The sequence below is a fragment of the Ascaphus truei genome, chromosome 2 (assembly GCF_040206685.1).
Source record: "Ascaphus truei isolate aAscTru1 chromosome 2, aAscTru1.hap1, whole genome shotgun sequence".
In the NCBI taxonomy this organism is placed as follows: domain Eukaryota; kingdom Metazoa; phylum Chordata; class Amphibia; order Anura; family Ascaphidae; genus Ascaphus; species Ascaphus truei.
The window spans coordinates 390,837,347-390,859,243 of NC_134484.1; the positions used below are offsets into that span (position 1 = coordinate 390,837,347).

A 21,897-nucleotide genomic window follows, 5' to 3' on the forward strand; every position below is an offset into this window, starting at 1 on the left:
CATGGGATTCCTTCCTCCATTGTTTCTGACAGAAGGTCCCAGTTTGTGTCCAAGTTTTGGAGAACTTTCACCAAGAGATTGGGCATCTCTTCCTCCTTCTCCTCTGCTTATCATCCACAGTCCAATGGATAGACGGAGAGAATCAACCAGTCCCTGGAAAAGTACCTAAGATGCTTTATTTCTGATTCCCAGGATGATTGGACTCAACTCCTTCCTTGGGCAGCGTATGCTGTTAATTCTGCCAAGAATGAAGCCACCAGTAAGTCGCCTTTTTTTTTTTTTTTTTATAAATGATGGGTTTCACCCTCCCTGCTTGCCCATCTCCAACATTCCTTCTGGGGTACTGGCCGTAGACGAATGCATTTCTTCTCTCCAAGCAGCATGGTCCAGATTTCAGACTACCCTTATCGACTCCTCCCGCTGATCTAAACTTCAGATCGTTCGCCGCCGTCGTCCTGCGCCCTGGTACAGGCCAGGGGATTTGGTATGGCTCTCCTCTAAAATTATCCACTTAAAGGTACCATCCCCAAAATTGGCACCTACATTTCTGGATCCTTTTCCTATTTTAGAACAGATCAATCCTGTGGCATTTCGCCTCAGCTACCACACAGTATGAAGATCACCAATGTTTTTCATGTTTCTCTCTTAAAACCTTTCATCACCAGTCATTTCTTCCCAGACCAGACTCGCAAGCCGGATCCAGTTACCATCCAAAATAACGAAGAGTATAAGGTTCAATCTCTATTGGATTCCTGCGTGTCCAAGGGTCAACTCCAATTCCTGGTGCAATGGAAAGGTATTTGACTCGAGGAGAGGTCTTGGTTTCCTTTAAAGGACATTCACGCTCCGGCTCTGCTTAGAACTTTCAGAAGGAGGTTTCCGGAGAAACCGTTTGAGGACCGTCCAGAGGCCGTTCCTGAAGAGGGGGGTACTGTTAGGAATCTGATTTCTCAGCGCCGTCCACGCAACACACAGACTATGCTCAGGGAGACTCAGGGCGCGCAGCATAAAATCGGCTTACCTGCCTCCACAGGCCGTCTGCTCCACCATCGCCGCAGGATCCCTCCCCTTCTCAGTGGCAGGCGCGGGTCCTCCATCCCGCGCGCACACACGTGTCCTCCTCCAACGCTGGTCACGTGCACACGCAGCTTACAGAGCGCGCGCCCAACATCCACTCTTCTACTTCCACTCCTGCTGTGAGGCTCCGCCCCGTACACTGCACGGGTGTAATCAGAGTACTACCAGTGCTCACCTGGGTTGTATCAGCCACACCAATCCAGAGAGGCTCCCTGCAGTCCTCCTGACCCGCCCCCATCCCTGATTGGTCAGCCCAGCCTTATTTAGCATCTCTGCTTGACATAGTCTCTGTATGAAGTGTTTGGTGTACTCTCGGTTTCTACAGGTTTTGACACGGCTCGTTCGACTAACCCCTTTGGCTCTCGACTTCGAGTCTCCTTGGACTACGTATACTCTGGCATCCCACGATCATGGCTTGGACTTCAACCTTCCTTATCTCTCCGCTCCCTGACCTTGGCAAGGCAATCACTATTCTACTCCTATACCCGGTACCGGCAAGTATTGTCTACGTTACTTACATCTGGCCTGGCAACACTTAATACCACACTCTGGACACGCTCCCTTTTCTGCATGTGTGTGTATTCCTACCTACACCTTCAGCACAGGGGACGGGTCTGGTCTGCGGGCAGCACCGGCGTAACATGTGCTAATGAAATGATTTTATTTGTGCGAGCTTTCGAGATACACTGATCTCTTCTTCCGGCGATGGTACATTGAATAAAGCTAGCAAGGTTAAACTTAAAAACTGTGCATATAAGAATGTTATCTGTGACTGAAATACAGTAGGAAGTCCCACAGGTACGATTAGTCTTATGTACCAGAGCATAAGGAGGAATGGTTCAGGGATACGGTTATGGATTATCTGTCTACCGTTGCAGTAGTAGGTCTCAGTACAATGAGGATAGGGTTGCTTATCTTGTCAAGGTATGGATGGTCGGGCGGAATGTATACAAAGACCGGGTGGAGTATATTCCTGAAAAGGGTCAGAAAAGGTGCTATTCGGTTACCGTACCAGATAAAGATGGCAAACTGGTCTGGAAACCTGACCCCAAACATTACTATTAAAATGTCAAATGTCTTAAGAGTAGTAGCGGTACTGCAATAATTAGGGAGATACAGAGCAAGATATGTGCTGCACAGGTTGTGGGTTCTTCTGTATAGGAGGGCCTGGTTATAAAGTTATATCTGTTGTATGTCCTATTTCACACAATTTATTGTTGGTGTAAAAATAGTGTGCATCATGTGTCGATGTGAGGGATTTCACCAGGGGGAGCATGTAGCCTAGTGCCCCTGGCTATGTGTTTCCCGGCCCTGGCATGTAAGTCCTTGTAAGTGCAGGCAGTGTCAGGGTTAAATGTCTCCACGTGGACAGGATGGGAGTCCGTTGGTATATTCGTAATATTATTGTCATAGCCACGTGCAGGCTGGATGGCAGTCATGCCTGGGGGGGAGTGTTAAGGGGTCACACATGGTATGGTGTGACACTGGGACCTCCTCTAGAACCTGCCCAGTTTGGGGCAGGTTCACTAACCTCTCTCCAGGTATATAAGAGGTTCCTAACCCAAATTTAGTAAGACGATTCCAAGATGTAGCCTGCTCCCCAGTGAGTGAGCCGGGTGTCTGCCTTACCCCATCAGGGGGTGAGGGGGTGGCAACTAGGCTCAGGGCCTCAAGCCCTTGGGGGGCCTAGTCAGGGAATGACCGTGATGCAAGATGAGAGGGAAGATGTAATATGATGGTCGTGTGAGAAGTACCTCTCTTGCAAGAGATGGAATCGTGTACCTGGCCCGCCACATAAATGGTGAACGATTCCATGTCTCCGTATCGTTATTGGAAAAGGGAGTTCTGGCAGGGAATACTACCTGCCCCCGGCGGCTACCCTGCAGGATGGAGGCGCTGCACCGAGGAATCACCTATACGTCCAGTTGCTAATCCTATTACCACCGCGGAGACTCAGGCTTCCTGGTTCTACATTAGGTGAGCTACACAGCACCAGAGTACACGTAACAGACAGATCTCCTGTGAGAGGGGAAAGGGTGTTACACCTGTATACCTTTCAATTCTAACAAGATGTCCAACATTTTTGAAGTGAAACTTCTTTAGTGGCACCTCATTTGTAATGGGACAAAAATGGATTGTGGAGACAGAAAATGAAACAGATGTGACGTCAAAGTGCTGGCAGATAAGGCCGGGCTGTGTTCAGGCAAATCACATGCGGTGGCGGCGATAGCTGCCGGCGCCGGCTCCTAACAGGTGCCGCTCCCACCACACGGCCGATGACATATGCGGCGGCGGCGATAGCCGCTGGCGCCGCTCCTAACGGCCGCCATTCCAGCCATTCCCCCGACACGTCCGCCGCCGTTCCCCACCCGCTGACATCTAACTGCCGCCGCTCCCCCTACACAGCTGCTGACATGCGGCGGCGGCGGTAGCCGCCGGCGCCGCTCCCCCCCACCCGCTCAACATTTACTCACCGCTGTAACTCCTAATGCTCCTCCACACCAGCAGCTGCCCCCCTCAACGCATGCGCAGAGGCTGTGTCCATAGCCATGTTGTGGATGGCAGGTTTCGTGGGGGTGTGATTGGCAGAGGGCGCTGCTGCGAGGCAACCGGTGATTGGCTGTCGCATCTCGCTCGCCGCTGACGATTGGTTGAGGGGCTGTCAGTCGGTTAAGGGGTTCCTTCATCCCCATCAGCCAGCCCGGCACGGGCTCTGGGGTGCTGCCCACTGTGGAGTACGCTGCTCTGTGGTGGGATAGCTATCTGAGGCCAAGGCTCCACCCCCTGCCCTGTTGCTCCTGCTCCGATAACGGGAGGAGCGGGGGGGTAACCGTGTCGCCGGGGGGCTGGCTGCAGCAGGACACAGAGCCGTGTCCGCAGCTCCGCCGGGGGTAGTGGGAGTCGGAAGGAGGGGGGAGCACGACACAGAGAGACATTCACACAACACAGAGAGAGAGAGACATACACTGACTGACACACACACTCACACACTGACTGACTCACACACTGACTGACACACACACTGACTGACACACACACTGACTGACACACACACACACACACACACACTGATTGACACACACTGACTGACACACATGCACACACTGACTGACACACATGCACACACTGACTGACACACATACACACACTGACCGGCACAGATACACTGACTGACACACACACTGACTGACACACATACATACTCTCTGACTGACACACATACATACTCTCTGACTGACACACATACATACTCTCTGACTGACACACATACATACTCTCTGACTGACACACATACATACTCTCTGACTGACACACATACATAGAACAAAGGGAGAAAGAAAAACGGAGCACTATATCCAAAACTGGCTGAGCCAGGATAAAAAACAAGGATGGTTTCCCTTGATAAAAATGAACGCTTATTTTAACGGATGAAGAACGAAAAAACAACCACACCAACGCGTTTCGGACTAACAAAAGTCCTTTCTCAAGGTGAATAACTACTAACCCATATGGAGTGTTATTTATATGAAATACTGACCAGTGCACGCCAATCGCCACCATTTCCGCATACGTCATCTATCGGAGACGTCATGCGGCATCACGTTATGGCGCGTCACACCCCCGCGTGAAGCACGGCCCTGGGACGCCGACGCAAGGGAACGGCAAGAGGCTCATTACCCCTAAAGGTCCATGAGCTCTAATCGCAACCGCCGCAGGCCATGACCAGCGCGTGACATCAACGCGTCTATGGACGCGACATAACTAAGTTACGCGGTGATAGGCGCATGTGCATCACTGGGCACATACAAAGAAATACAGTTTTATTGATCTATAACACTCCAAAGGGACAAACATCAAAAGAAGAAAAACACAAAATTACAAAATACAAAAATGTATAAAAAACATATAAAAAGACATATTAAAAAATGATTAAATAGACAATCCAATGAATGTTAAATAAACATCTCTTGACGTCAACTATGAGTACCGTAGTAACGATGGTTATGCATTGGGCAATCCAATGATAGCAGTAATCATATAATTTAATAATTTGTTAGTGAATATCCTTATGATATCTTTATAATATCTAATATATAAATTATTAACACTAAAATCATTAAACCCATAATGCATGGAAAAGTTGAGAAATTGATAAATTTAGACCGATAGCAAATATACTTATAAACAAACACATTATGTTGCTGAATGGTTAATTTTTATCATGGGAACGCATCCTTGTTTTTTATCCTGGCTCAGCCAGTTTTGGATATAGTGCTCCGTTTTTCTTTCTCCCTTTGTTCATTGTATCTACCTACAGACGGAGGCACAATTAACCCGTGGACTACTGGCTACACTAGGACTTGCGGTCAATCGTGGATCATCATCCCTATGTGAGTCTATTCCAGTTTATCCACTATGTTATTGGACTTAGTTCATTAAGTTTATTCCGTTCAAACAGATGTTTATTACACTGGTCACCGGCAGGTGTTAACTATTATTGAATCCTTACTACAGTGCTCTGTGGGATCATAGTTTACCAGTTTACATCTTTCGGAATCATTGGTTACCTTCATTTATTGGGTTAATTCCATTTTTTCAAGATTTTATCACGTTTTTTGCTGTTTTCTATTGAGCACCATACAACATATCTTTCATCTGACACACATACATACACTGACTGACACATACACTGACTGACACACGTGTGCCGAGCACGCGCGTTATAAGTCAAATTTATTTGCGTTTTGTCACTGAAATTGTATTTTGATTTTTAATTAAAACATCACCAACACAAATACAATTTCTGTGACAAAAGTCAAAGAAGTTTCACTTACTATGCACGTGCACAGCACACACAGCTTTTTTTTGAAGATCTCTATTGTATCTGCCATCACAGCCTCCACGGGTAATTAATTCCACATTTTAACTTCCCTTACTATAAAGAACAAAAGACAGAAAGCCCCAATGCTACATCCAAAATGACTAGTTATATAGTAAAATACATATCTGTATCTCTTCTCATAAGTGAGGGTCACTTAGTTAAATTCTTTGACTAGTGCATTGTAAGCTTGCAAACCACGTCAAGGTGTGTCCCCTTTGTTGTAAGCCCTAATACTGTCTCTGTGAAGTTTTTGTTACCTCTCTGATGGAGGAAGAAGTGTTAATAGACTGGTCATTCCCAGCTGCATCTCAAGACCTGCTAATTAAAGGTGGGCTGGGCGAGCTAAGAACCAGGGAGGTGCGTGTTTGTACATTTCACTTAGTAACAGTTGTTCAGAGTTTTGTGACCGTGACTACCTGGTTCTAAGCTCACCCAGCCCACTTTTACAATAGAACCACTATTCCAGCAGAAGCACTTCCACTTCCACCATACTGGCCTATTTACAGTAACTTATTCACTAAATTAAAAATTGCACACTCAATTTGAATTATTAAAAATCGCATTTAAGGAATAATCATTCAAATTGTATGTGCAATTTTTCACTTTACCTTGTGTTACTTGATTAAATTTTATTATGCCATTGGAAGCATTTTTGCACTCGTCTTTTACAGACAAGGACTACCAGTGACTTGAGGAAACATTATTCCAGTAGCAGCACTTCAACGGGCTTTACCCAGGAACAGAAGAGACCAGGGACAAAACCGCTTGCTACAGGTGAACAGCAATGGGTTTCGAAATGGATAGTTCCCCCACCGGACCATAAAGATCACAGAAACAGGTAGGGACTGGGGGGTAAATGATCAGTGGGGAAAGTGGTGTTGGGAAGGAGTTCTTTCCTCCCCTCTCCCACACCGACTCACCCCGGGCATTAACCATTCAGTAATGGCCCAGAATTTTGGGCACCTTGCCAAGTGTTTCAGCCAATCAGTATTGAGTTCTCATACACACTGGTGAGAGCAGCTCTCAGACAGAGGAAATTGGACAGGAGGCACTAGCAAGGCCTGACTCCTCCCCCACCCTGTCTGCAGAGAGGTGTGTGTGTGCGTGCGCATGTATGGGTGTGTGTGTTGTGAGTTATGTGGGTGTGTGTCTGCTGTGTGTTTTATGTGTGTGTGTGTGTGTGTGTTGGCTACGTGTTTTGTTTGTGTGTGTCTGCTGCATGTGTGTATGTCTAAGAGGGGGGAGCTGCATTGTTTTTGTGTACAGAGGAGGGGCTGTTTTTATGTACAGAGGAGGGGCTGCATTGTGTGTACAGAGGAGGGCTGCATTGTGTACAGAGGAGGGCTGCATTGTGTGTTTGTGTGTACAGAGTAGGGGCTGCATTGTGTTTGTGTGTACAGAGGGGGGTCTTGAGCATATTTACAATTTCATTGTAATAAACAAGTACAGTAAAAGCACAAGAAAATTTAGAATATCATGTTGATTAAAAAAATAATATAACTATACAATAGTGTCTATCTTTTTTATGAAACATGTAAGAAAAAAAAAAGCCTACCTTTAGCCTATAATAGTAATAATCTGCCCATAAAAGGGCATTACTGGCCAATAATGCCACAGCTGGGTTAAACAAGTCCCTCGGCTTGGCCTCGGGCCTTCAACTCTTCCATTATTGGCCCTGTTCTTCGGGGATTATTACTTAAATGACTTATTACTCATTACTTATTACTTAAATAAAGCACAATACATTGGAGATGCAATAAAGAGACAGCACTTAGCTATGCAATACTTATTCTATTATTGTTATGTTGTTTCAGGATTTGGCATATGTAGTTATATTCATAGCGGCAGTCATATTTAAGAAGTGCTTACAATGATTTTATGTCAATAGTTTTCCTGCAACAGAAACTTTTCGAGTTTTGCAATAAGATATGTGATCAAGACCAGGGGTGCGCAATCTTTTCCCTGTGCACACCCCTGCCTGCTCTCCACTGCGGCTCTTGCGCCACCCTCCCCCCTGCTTGGCCCCAGCATCAAATGAGGAGCGGGGTCATGTGACATCACGTTGCCATGGCAACGTAACCCCACGGCGTCATTTGACGCAGGGTTACAATGATGACGTGTCGCTGGAAGGTAAGTGTGTTATAGAGGCCTCGTGCGGCCCCCTGGCATTTAATTTAAATGCCTTCGGGGAGAGTGCAGGTCCTCTATTACCCGCCGCCCCCCCCCCCAGAAAATCTTGCACCCCCAAGTTTGCACACACCTGATCTTGACATTTAACAAAGTTGACACAGTATCTGGGGCTGTACATTCGAAGCAGTAATTCCAGGAACTGCTGTATGAAGCGAGACACACTGTAAGGATCTAAACGTATAGCCCACAAAATGTGAGCCAGCATGTACTGCACGTGTCACAGCTCCTCTGAGTACCAGTAAAGTGCATCCAGCATTCTCAGTATTGGTAATATGGCTGAGCTGAAGTTCCTGTACAGGTAAAACATTTAACTCCCTGATCAATATACTGTGAAAACTGCTGTCCTGGAGAACAGTTCCGATCTATTCACAACATACTGAATAGGATCCCGTGTCTGTGTCATCCTAAGCTCTTTTTTAATAGTATTGATGTGTGTCACTGTTTACAAGACCATTTGCATTGCTATCCACTTTATCCAAAAGTGGCTGATTAGGTGACTCTTCTGTTCGAGGAGTTAATGTTTTTAGATATTTTCGTGTTTTCACTCCTTTGATATTACAATTTGAGACTTTGAGAAGCACCAACCTGAACAGCCAAGCCTCCAAGAGAGCGATCTAGCTGCACAGTCAGAAAGGCCGAGGTTGTTAGCTCATCTCTTGTTGCATGAGCTCCTTGCCTAAAGATAAAAAAAAAAAAAAAAGTGTAAGCCGGTTTAAAATTTGCTGGATGATTTTGTTTCAATCAAAACAATTCACACGATACAAAAGCTTATAAAAGTTACTAGCTACTTTTAACTTGCTGTATGTACTGCCAGAGGGATGGGATTCGTAACAGCATTTTAATTTCCTTGAATAGTAAATGATTGAGTGAGTAGGTTAAAATAGGTTATTCTTTTATTTATTTTTATTTATTTATTTTATTTATAAAATGTGTTTTGAAGTGTGTTATACGGAAAGTGCATAATATTTAACTTCAAAGATTGGGAAGTTTCTAGATTTTCTGAGGACTCGCGTAGGTTAACCAAACCGGTTCCAAATCTGGCCTACATGTTTCCTTAATAACATGCGCAAATGAATAAAATAGTTCAATCAAATGAACAAGTAATATTTTCTAATTTCAAAACTTGGGTTTCAGGTTTTGGCAAAACATTAAAAAAAAATCTCTGCACGCAGTATTAATTACTTTCAAAAACACAAAACATTTAATGATATTGTTCATATGGGTACTAAGCTTGTGTATACAGCCTGCTCCATAAAAAAAAGTCAATAACAATACATGGCAAGCACACCAAAAATGTAGTTACAAAGTTACATATTTATTTTTAAAAACAGAACAGACGACTCATTTATTTGGAATCATCCCCTTGACCTTGTTGAATTGGCTCTGTATTGTAAGGCTGCAAGCAGACTGCAAACTATGGCAAACCTTATCCTGGCAGGGACCTCTAGTGGTTACCTGTTAATTACATGCATTTGTCCAACAAAAATATAGAATCCCAATGGGTAGTGACATGTAAATGAGCACCCGGAGGTTTACTTCCTATTCCCATTATTACATGAATTCCCTAGAGCAGGGGTGGCAAACTCCAGTTCTCAAGGGTCACCAACAGGTTAGGTTGTAAGGATATCCCTGCTTCAGCACCGATGGCTCAATCTAGTGGCTCAGTTGTTGACTAAGCCACCTGTGCTGAAGCAGGGATATCCTTAAAACCTGACCTGTTGGTGGCCCTTGAGGACCGGAGTTGGCTACTCCTGCCCTTGAGCTTTTGTCTCTAAAGGCTAGAAAATAAACTACAAATTGCATAAGTTTTGTGTCATATAGTGAAACAGTGCAACTTTTTTTTAGTCATGGCATAAGAAAATTCACTGAGCTCAGTAAGTAAGTCACCTATACTATATAGGTGAAAGCAAAATGTTATGAACAAATGATGTAGAATAGATTTGCAGTATAAAATTGCTGTCTTCACATTATTGCGGGGCCGGGTTTAGAATTGTGCCACCAATAGGCTGCACTTACCTTTTTGCCACCCCGGTCTCCTCCTCTTGCAGCGACCCGTCATATGGCGACCCGTTTCCATGACAACAGGGCGCCATGGGACATCACGTTGTCATGGCAACGCATCACAACATGACACCACAATGCTGCAGAAGGAGGAGGGCGACTGCAGGAGGAGGTAAGAGACCTTTACAGAGGCCTCTCACACTTCCCCGACAATCAGTTTAATTGTTGTGGGAAAAAGAGCGGGCCTCTGTAACAGTAGCATAGGCCGCCCCAAAATTTCCAGCTCCCCCCTGGAAATTTTCTGTCCTAGGCCCAGGCCTAAATATGGGCCTGCATTGTGGGTTACCTGGAACAGGGGTGTGCAAACTGGGGGGCATGAGATTTTCCAGTGCGGGCACAGCAGTTACAGAGGTCCCGCGCTTTCCCGAAGGCATTTAAAATAAAATGCCGCGGGAGGCCTCTGTAACTCATTTACCTTGGCTTCCAGCGACATGTCATCATGGCAACGAGGCGTCAAATGACACAGTGGGGTCACGTGACGTCCCCTTACCATGGCAACATGATGTCACATGACCCCGCGGCATTTGATGCTGAAACCGCGGTTAGGGGGAGGGCGCGATCAGGGGGGGGGGGCAGCATGCAGGGGGGCGCTCACGGGGGGAAGGTTTGTGCACCCCTGACCTAGAATATGGTACACTTCTCTTTGAATCAGCATTGTGATAGCGAAACATTAACTGTTATTTGCTTTAATTTACTATTTGCATTAGTTTTTATACTATCCATTTATTTGCTATGGTGTTGCATGTGGACACATTTGTGAAAATAATGATGGACATCATTTCATACTTCAATTACAGAGTATAAGGTATGGATAAATACAATGAATAAAATATTGTAACATCTGCATTTCTTTGTTTTGTTGCAAGACAGCAACACGAGTTACAGTTGTTGCATTTTATTTCTATGTTATTGTTGATTGTCATGAAAATCAAATTACTTCTAGATCTTCATCATTCACAATATACAGTAGCAACTTACCAAGTATAAATAATCTGCCCTTTTGGATATGTATACAAAATAATGTAACAGTCTCCACCAAAGAACTGCCCATAGGTATTTGGATCTACTGGAATCCTGCCATTGCTTTCAACGCGCCATATCTAAAGAATAAAATAACATGCAGCTGAATTTACAATATATAAAGAAGTGAGAACAACCAACTATTACCCCAATTCATTATGGTAATACACAGGTTTATACACTGTTAAAGAGACATTATCTTCCATTGCGTTCCATGTGTTTCTTAGGGCTGAAGGAGTGGCTCAGTGAGTGAAGGCACTGAGTGTGCAGCTGGTTCAAATCCCGGTGTCGGCTCCTTATGACCTTGGGCGAATCACTTTACCTCCCTATGCCTCAGTCATTAAAAACAGATTGTAAGCTTATCTGGGCAGGGACTGTGTCTGTAAAAATCCTATGTACAATGCTGCGTACTGCACACTATATTGTAACTGTGAAATGCTTTTAGTCCCTTTGGGAGAAAAGAGCTGTATGAAATGAAGTTATTATTCCTATTTTGAATAGGAGGATATCATTGAAAATATGAAAGATAATTTTTCCCCAAATGACATTGCCAAGATATCTCTAGCACTTGGATGAAGACATGAGCAGGATTAATAGCAAAGACTTTGATTAAATATAAATAGCTCACACGCATATGTACTTGGTTGCAAGTGTCAGCGCTAACATTTTAGTTTATTTGAACACTATATATAGATTTTTTTTCTAAGAATGGTTAAGTACTATTATTTAAATGATATATGTACTGAGAAACAAGATAATGTTTATGTGTTTGTGGATAAAATAGGCCATGTGAGTGGGTAAGAGTAGTAAGGAAATGTATGAAAGGGATACAGTATGTGGCCGTTTTTATAATCTGCCTCCAGGCTTCTGAAATGTACCAGTTCAAACCCCCATTTGTTCATTGTAATCTTATAAAGTATTGTGCTATACTTTCATGTATAGATAAACAGGAATACCTGTACTTCCCCAGATCCATCATCCACCATGTTGTGTTGAGCTGCCATTTCTGGAGATTCGTGCAACTTTGATGCATCAAACGCAATCTGTTGAATGTTAGCTATCCTTTCTGTAACAAACACCTTTCCAAATCCTTCACTTTGATCCCTATCTCTCCAATCCTTGAAAAACTGTTTAAAGATGGGAGTTTCACCACCTTCTGGAAGCACTTGAATCTAAGGAGAATACACAGCATGTGAGCACAAACGTATTTACTCATACTTTAAATTGCAGACCATATATATCTGTAGATACAACAGTAACTTGCAAATCATTATAATAACAAGGGAATTTGAGCATTTTGATTAATTCTGGTTTAAACATAAATCCACACTGCCAAAAGTGTTTAGGAAAGTAGCAGAAAACTAATCATTGTATTAGAAATTCTAAAGGAAGATTGTTAACTAAAAAGGAACACATTTCCTCCTGTCCTTCGTTGCACATGTATCACAATATATATATATATATATATATATATATATATATATATATATATATATATATACATGCTATGTTTTAGTATTCTACTCGAAAATTGTTTCTTAATGCCAGTTCCTTAAAGGAAGAAATACCTCTCTAATAAAGCAGCAGTGTATCAAAGGAAGAAAACAAATATTTAAAGGAGCATTCTTTACTCCTATTGCTTCTTTTTATTTATGAAAATGCCATTATCATGACCCTCCCCAGATTAACCATTGCGTTAAGATGGATACTTTACTTTTTCTACACTGCGGAACTGACTTTTTTTGTGCATTGATGTCTCCCTAGTAAATCTAAAGGGGTTTTCTAAGTTATTTATAAAGAGCATTATTCTATATTGTTTGAAGGAGCCGTTTTCGGACAAAAAAAAAAGAACGACTGCTTCATAGTACACAGAATTACTCGCTCAGCGGGTTATCTTTGTGCTCGTTGCAGAACTGGACTAATATGTTGACTCCCTGGTGCCGGTGCTCCCTCCGGGGAAAAAAATATGCCCGACAAAGCGCACAACTCTTGCAGGTCTATAGGGAGTTGCAACGCAATTGGTTGTAGCTACGTATAGGTCGACAGCGGTGGCCATGTTGAGTTCTTAAATAAGTGCACCAGCACAGAAAATAGCAATGATCTGGAAAGGCCGGAGGTTCCAGGAGCAGAACTCCCTGCCTCAGCTCCTCCTGGTTCCCATTACTTAAAATGAATGATGTCAAATTTTGCCGGAATTGCTACCTAACCACATGGGCGCCGCAGGACGTCTGGCGCTGCAGGGGCCCTATGAAGTAATGGCTACGTCATGCCCTTTTGTGCACGTTTTCCAGGGAAGATCATGTTGTGCGCTCCGATGGATTGCACAACATGGCCCAACATGCAGGGAGGTGAAAGAGGGGGATTCTTCTTCCGTTTTTGGATTCAATAATATCGTGATCCCTGTGAGGAGCGGTCACAAGATCGGAATTTTCCAGACGGACTATGGCACCCAAAGAGTTAAAGGAGTCTTCCGCGCAGAAAGTCAATTTCAGTACATGGTGACCAATCCATTAATCAGGCACCGGGGAAACAAATGGATTATTATATTTCATATAGTATTACTTGTGATATACTGCTATTATTCAATGCACTTTCTAACAATGTCCAGAAGAAATGTACACTGAATTTCTTTACAGGATCAGGGGTATTTTAATGAATGATAACTTTAAAGGTGTCCATTGTTTTTAAGTAGCAGCATTCTGTATATTTACACGTGACAATAAAATGTATAGTGAAACTAGAACGTATAAGTGTTTGACTTACATATTGCAACTAAATAATTAATTTACTAGGAACAGCATAATCGTGTAAATATTCCTTTTAAAATATGGATCTCTTGCAAACACCCTGCCCAGTCTGGGACATGCACATTACACAGAGTTTGCATTATTTTCTGCTTCTTTCCCTAGCAATAAAAAGAGAAAATAAAATGAAAGTAATTGTAAGGGCTGTGTATTTAGAGGTATTACCATTCTTAAAAAAAATTGTTTGGCTGTGTAAAAAATAAAGATAAAACATAAGGTAGAGGTAAACCCCATACACATCCCTGGTTTAAAAAAAAAAAAGGCTTTTTTTTTGTAGTATAAGAACTAAGCTATTGCTTATTAAATAATGCACGTTTTAATATTGTATGCCACAAGGTGGCACTGCAGGCAAATAATTGCTCCCACAGCTATAGATGAAAGAGAAGCAAGGGCATATTTGGCAGTGTGATTGCTGCTTTGTTGCAGTGTAAAATCTAATTGTCCCACCACATCTGCTCTATTGATCATAAATGAATACTTAATTTTAAGAGATACATCGTTAATCTAGCTCATGCTCAGCACAATTTCCCATCTTGGCCTGTGAGCAGCACCCAAAATAAGGTGGAAACCAATGCAATGATCTAATCTATAGATTTTAAGCAATTCTACTTTGTGAATGTGCTCACAATGGATATTTTTTATTGGCTGCACATTGTGCATAGAGCCACTGCTGCTCACAATGCACTAAATATGGATGTATCTGAACGGTATATAGCATGTACGCCATGTTGCATTTGTTTTTATAATTCCTTGTTGGGTATAAAGAAAAAACTCATTCATGTTAACTAAGGAAGTTTTAAATAACTAATATCAGGCGTTGCCTTTAAAGCAGCAATCTCGACATTTTAGCTGAATGGCACTATTTTCAGCTGCAGGAACCCCTCAGCTTAAGAGATACATGTAGTTTTTCGCTGCCAGGGTGCACTTGCTTGTTTTGTTAAAGATGGGGCCTACAGACATCCAATAGGAAACTGCAACATCATCCACGGCTTTGGCGGCCATTTTAATTCCCCAGGTTGGGAAGAGAAGACAAGCACTGAAAATTGTCAGTGTTTGGAGTACTGGAGGGTCCTCAGAGCTAAAAATAGATGGTTTCAGCACTGCGGCGACTCCAACCCCCGGCTCTAGAACAGAAACAAAAAAACAAGCAGCCAGGATTGCTACTTTAATTAGCCTACGTATGATTTTCAAAATGTGATACCTGGGTGATCGCAGGGTAATTCATTTGCTGTATGAATTCTTCCGCTGTCTTCATTGCAGCCTTTCTCTCATTCCCATTGGCATCCTTCCCTAAAAAAAAGTGTATTATTATACTGTAACTGGCAGACTTGTAGTCTGTCAGTCTGAGTACTAGATCTCTGGACTTCTTTTCTTTAATAAACAGACAAAGATGATTAACCAATCACACAGCAGTTGGATCAGGGGTGGGCAACTCCAGTCCTCAAGGGCCATCATCAGGTCAGGTTTTCAGGATATCCCTGCTTCAGCAAAGGTGGCTCAATCAGTGGCTCAGTCAGCTAAAGCAGGGATATGCTGTAAACCTGACCTATTTGAGGCCTTTGAGGACTGGAGTTTTCCAACCCTGATTTCGATCATACAAGTACAAAATAATAATAATAATAATAATAATAATAATTCCGATAACCAGATCAAATGCTCTATTCGTATTTAACTGAACCAATCAGAAAGCAACTGGACCTAACAAATACAGCATATGTTTGATTTGTAATACAAAGGGAAAGGGAGAGAGCGGGGGGGGAGAGGGGGGGGGGAGAGAGGGGGGGGGGAGAGAGGGGGGGGGGGAGAGAGGGGGGGGGGAGAGAGGGGGGGGCAGAGAGGGGGGGGGGGAGAGAGGGGGGGGCAGAGAGGGGGGGGGGAGAGAGGGGGGGGGAGGAGAGCTCCCGCATCAGCTGAAATACAGTAAAGTAATATGAAAATAATCAGAGATCATATCTGGTGCAAAAAGGGGCAAAGGGATAATCGAACAAACAAACAAAAGATTCCCTCATGGATGCACTCGGATAGACCTAATGGAAATGATGAAGTATATTAAAATCAATTTAATCGATAATAAAATTGTAATTGTACAGAGGGGTGTGGTAAGAAGGTCCAAGACCACCCCCTAATGACATACCATAGAAACTTCCACACAAGGTCAATAGGGAAGAGAACTAAGAGAATCACTATACACAATCACACGGTGTAAGGGCTACAATATATATGGATCAATTCCTGCAGAAAAAAGTACTAGCATATATTGAAGCAGAACTATTATCTAAAAAAACGGCAGTCTGTAACATTATAGGGCTGCCGATACTGAGTCTGGAGGAAATGAAATCCAAATAGCAAAAATTGAATACCAAGGAGCTGGCAGGAGTGAATTGCCAGGCTAGTCTGGTGTGATAGTGTAGATATATATGACTATATATCTGACTATATATCTGCACTATCACACCAGACTAGCCTGGCAATTCACTCCTGCCAGCTCCTTGGTATTCAATTTTTGCTATTTGGATTTCATTTCCTCCAGACTCAGTGTCGGCAGCCCTATAATGTTACAGACTGCCGTGTTTTTAGATAATAGTTCTGCTTCAATATATGCTAGTACTTTTTCTGCAGGAATTGATCCATATATATTGTAGCCCTTACACCGTGTGATTGTGTATAGTGATTCTCTTAGTTCTCTTCCCTATTGACCTTGTGTGGAAGTTTCTTTGGTATGTCATTAGGGGGTGGTCTTGGACCTTCTTACCACACCCCTCTGTACAATTACAATTTTATTATCGATTAAATTGATTTTAATATACTTCATCATTTCCATTAGGTCTATCCGAGTGCATCCATGAGGGAATCTTTTGTTTGTTTGTTCGAATATGTTTGATTTGGCCAGCTGGATTATACAAGTTTAATATAGGACCTCTGCCAATTAAAATAAAGAGTTACAAAAGTCCTGTATAGTCTGAACAAACACAGAACAGCAGCCAGGTAAATGTATAATGTAAGTAATGTTCATTTGCTAAACTCCTATGTTTCCAGCTCCTCAGATTTAAAGCAGCTATCCTGCCTATTGACCCCCTTATTTTTAAAGGTCCCCAGAGATGAACCATGCAGGATTTTTACGATATATAACAGGAGCACCAAACGATTTGCCAATTTAGGTAAGAATGTGGAAAAACCAAGGCAGGAATGTAGTATTGCTACTTTAACAGATTGGTATGGATATTGCCAGTATTTTTAATGCAAGACTGTTTTTTACCGTAAGCGGTTTGATTTTTTTTGTTAAATAAAAACTTGTGAGCACATTCACATGTCTCAGACAGGTCTGCAACCCTGCTCTTCACCATTATCTATTAGCATACAGTGCTCCCACTGCAACTAGGGATTCTGGGAAATTACATGCAATTAACCACACATTTTTGGGGGTAGAAAGCTATTGTGATTAATATGTCAAAAATAAAGATTGCAGCTTTACTGCAAAAACAATATCCTTTCTCTGACCCCGTTTTTACATTGCAGCAGCAGACCATTATTCTGCCCCAAAGTGTCCAGTGACTTAGTTATATGTCCCCATATGTTCATTTGTAGTGGGGGATGCTTGTAAATAAACAGCAGCTGGGATTTGTCACACAACCTTCCTGCTAATGTAATTCTGTAGAGGTACATCTGTGATTTGAGTAATTAACAAAGGAAACACCAGCCTCTTGCATATAGACTTAAAGGGGCCAAAGTGAACTAATGGAGGTGGCACATTTAATAGTGTAAATGTAGCTGATTGATTTTTTTATATAAAAAAAAAAAAGGTCTGTCAAAGTGGGATAGAGAGAGGACAGGGGGGACACAGAGTGACAGAGATCGGCACAGAGAGAGGGAGAGAGAGATCAGCACAGAACAAGAAGGGGAGAGAGCTTGATCACACAGAGAGCAACAGTGAGAGAGATGTTATGCAGAGCGGTTGTATGAGGAAATAAGAGTTATAGGGAGAAATTACACGGCGTAATAAGAGGAGTTATAGGGAGCGGTTATATGTGGCAATAGGAGGAGTTATGGGTTATGCACATGTGGCCCTTAAGGTATATTATGTTGCCCACAACTGATCTAGATGTTGCAATAAACTGAAACACAAAGCCAAAAAAATGAATCAGCAATAATTTGTGCCTGTGGGCTCTCTCACATTTTTTACCAGTCAATTGGACAATAATGACATACATTCAGTGTAGGTACCTTGACGTTGGCTGCAGGCTTATAACGCTTTGCCCAAAGGGTTTAACTAAATAACCCTTATTCATTAGATCACTATTTTATTATTTTAGCCTAATTGGTAGGAGCGCAGGAATCGTTCTTCTTATGCTGGGGCCATGGTGGCTTCTCCCGTGCAGAGGCGCGCGGATGCTGAGGGAAAGCGGGGGCTTTCCCTGGCCATGCTACACGCGGCATGAGGGACGTTCCTGGGGGCGTTCCTAGTGACGTCACGGAGCTGGTTCGCTCTCATTGGGCGAACCGCTCACGTGACCTGTCTTTCGCGCTGTGAAATAAGTTTAACTGATTTGTCAAGCCCGCACGCCGCATGGATGCGAACACTGCTTTAAGGCAGTCTGTTCGCTCACGTCCGCATGGTCTGCGGCACCATGTCTGAGGCCTAAGTGTGTATTAAGTTTGTTCATTTTGTTTCTTGCCTTTGAAATCACTTATGAGCACAGGTTAACAGTACCTCAGTCCTGGCAGATGTATTTGATACAAAGAGAAAGGAAACATAAACCAGTCATAGATGAGGACATTTGCACTAACTCTTCTAATAACCACTCCCAAAAGCGCTCACTGGTATATGTTGAGCAAAAGTGGAACAAAGCATCTTCAATGTTAGTGCGAAATGACACAGAATGATAATGAAGCACCGTCGTTTCTTTAGCAATTCTCCAGTTTGCAACACTTAATACATATCCCCATTGAACCTTTATAAGAGATGCAATTACATTGATAAATGAAAGGTTTTTTAAGTGTGCGATCCTGCATATATTAGAGATGAAAGAAAGCAAAAACTCTCAGCCGTTCTCAATTTTCAATCGCTTTTCCCCCATACATATGTTATTTTAAGAATTCCTGTCTCTTTAACCCTTTCAGACCTAGTTTATATCTTGAAATTTATATATCCAATTACAAAATAATGTATTAAGACAACGTTGGAGCAGAGAAAGTGTGTTTTGGCGTACTGCACCATTTTTTTCATAGCACAGCTGTGAAATGCAAAAGCAGTTTCTTACATCTGGTGCAGATTGTCTGAGGTCAAAGTTACACCGCCTTAAATTTTGCTGAGTTTTTCATGCAGGTGCGCAATTTGTGCATCATGTAAATCAACCCTAACTCCTCCTTCTGACACAACCCCAAATAGCAAGCCAATAAACACGGGGCAAAAACTGGGCCAAAGTGTTTGATACTTTGACTACTATGGAAGCACAATGGGGGGAAAAAACGCTTTTTGGGAATATTTTGCTCCAAAATTGCCTTATTACATAAGCCCATAGAATTATTTAATATAACCCAGCACATTGCAAGTGCACATGTGGAGATTGTCATTTACTGTAGCCGGCAACCAATTTGGTCTATCCCAAGTCAATGTCAACTCACTCAACAGGTATGCTTAGGTTCAGATTAAGAAGACTGCAAGAGGACAATAAATATCATGCAACAAATACTGCTTTTGTTAAGGATGAATTGGAAAATGCAATGATAATTGCTGTTACAAAGCATTTGTTTACATTGGATTAGTGGGGCTGCTCTTTTAATCCCATTGCAACTTCATAACACTAGCACATTTTGTATATTTACACTAGATTCTTTGTTTGTAACACATGGAGCAACAATTAAGTAAACAGGCAAAGGAAGTCTGACCTTTCCAAACAAAGATCTTTTTGTCAGCCGAGTGATCCAGAATAAAGCACTCCTCAGACAGAAGCATGCCTTTGGAGAAGGGGTTTTCCTCTGCAACTACCGAGACCTTCATGGAACCGCTGGCATCTGACACCTAGAACACAAATGGTTACACATATTGTCTCTCTATTTATGCATTCTTCAAAATTTTAAATCCCACATTTTCAATATGACCGTTGGACACAGGATATGAAGTGGTTTCAACACATCACCAACTGTTTATTGTTGGGTTTCTAAAATACGTCGGATGTTCATGATACAGTACATTCTGCATAATATTCTGTTTAGAAATACAGTATTACTCTGTATTGATTGCCTGTTTCAAGTAGAAATGAATCACTTGAGAGACCTAATGATGGCATGAGTTGTAATGCACCTCCCAGCAATGAATAGTTATTTCCACAATTTGGCACATGCGAAGCTACTTTGCATGGCCCCTTGTATGAATAGGGAAATAAGTAGCACTGATGCTTTAGGGCATTAAGTACTTTTCAGAGATAGTTAAACATTGTGGGCGGAGGTACATAGATTCTCTGTACATACAGTAAGTGTGTTTTTTGAAGCTGTGTTAAACTGCCTGTACTTTAACAAAAAAATGTTGTTGTTAATAGCTTGTATACTTCCTGAGAAGTCTCCTAGTATTTCATCAGAAAAAAAGATAATCAGATGCTGGCATATTCCTTTTCTGTATAAACGAGAAATGCAGAAGGAGTTATTTGATATGACTGCTTTTATGACTGCTTTTAGGCAAGGATTTCTTATGCCTAATGCGAGGGTACATATTGAGCTAATAGCTTTGTTTGCATTTCCTTGTCTCGATTAAAAGGCGCAGTTCCATTTGTATATGGGAGCTCAAATAAAGAGAGAGCACTTAAGCTTGTATTACCTTCATACATATTAAACCAAAAATGCTGTAATATAGTATAGTGCAGTGTTTCCCAACTCCAGTCCTCAGGAAACCCCAACAGGACAGGTCTTAAGGATATCCCTGCTCAAGCACAGGTGGCTCAGTCAAAATGACTGAGCCGCTGATTGACCCACCTGTGCAGGAGCAGGGATATCCTTAAGACCTGACCTGTTGGGGTTCCCTGAGGACTGGAGTTGGGAAACACTGGTATAGAGAATTGCTTGTCAATGTCACAAAAAAAGTATGTGAAAGGAAAATAAAGGAGATTTGTGATGTGAAATTATCTTTGAAACAAGATCATATGACTATACCTTTACTATATTAGACATTCATAACACTTGTGGTTAACATTTTTACTTAAAAAAAATTGGTGATATGTACAAGTATTTACATAGTGATTTTAACAGATGGCACACAATGCAGAAACTGTTCTCAGAATATCACGTATTTAGAATGTAAGTTGGACTGAGTTGAAAGAAAGTTGGACCTGATCATGAGTTTCATGACCGATTGTAGACAATAACTTATATCACAATACCTTATCACAATAGCTTTTTCGCTGGAGATAAAAACTACAACCGGGTTTGGATGACGCTTGTTAATAATGATCAGGAAGTACCTTAGCTGGACAAGTCTAAAAAAAACCATATAGGTTATCTTCCGCCTTTGTCAATCCACTGTTGGATGAAGACTTCCTCAGTGATTTTCCACGTCTGCTATTATACACCTCACTTCTTCATGTTCATGTTCTTCATGTTGCTCAAACAAATTTCCTAACATTATATATATATATATAAAATCATCTTCAGTCCTCATTGATTCACTATTGGATGAAGGCTTCCCCAATGATCTTCCAGGTACTTTGGTTGCAAACTTCTCTTCTACACATTGCTCCAGCAAACTTTCAGATTGTATCTTCCCATCTTACTTTTCGTCTTTGTCTTTTGATATCTCTTGGAATCCAATCGAGTACTATCTTTGTCCCAGGATGGTAATTTCTTCTTATGATACTTACCATCCACTGACGTACT

At 42.2% G+C, this 21,897-nt stretch overlaps 1 protein-coding gene across 1 annotated transcript in view; it reads right to left on the reverse strand.

Annotated features, from left to right (window-relative positions):
• Positions 1-21,897, reverse strand: part of SCIN (scinderin) — a 136,772-nt gene that overhangs the window by 19,023 nt on the left and 95,852 nt on the right. Inside the window, 5 exon segments of the mRNA XM_075587231.1 lie at positions 8,735-8,825; positions 11,189-11,310; positions 12,187-12,402; positions 15,236-15,324; positions 19,921-20,053. Of these exon segments, the coding sequence (XP_075443346.1) occupies positions 8,735-8,825; positions 11,189-11,310; positions 12,187-12,402; positions 15,236-15,324; positions 19,921-20,053 (651 nt within the window).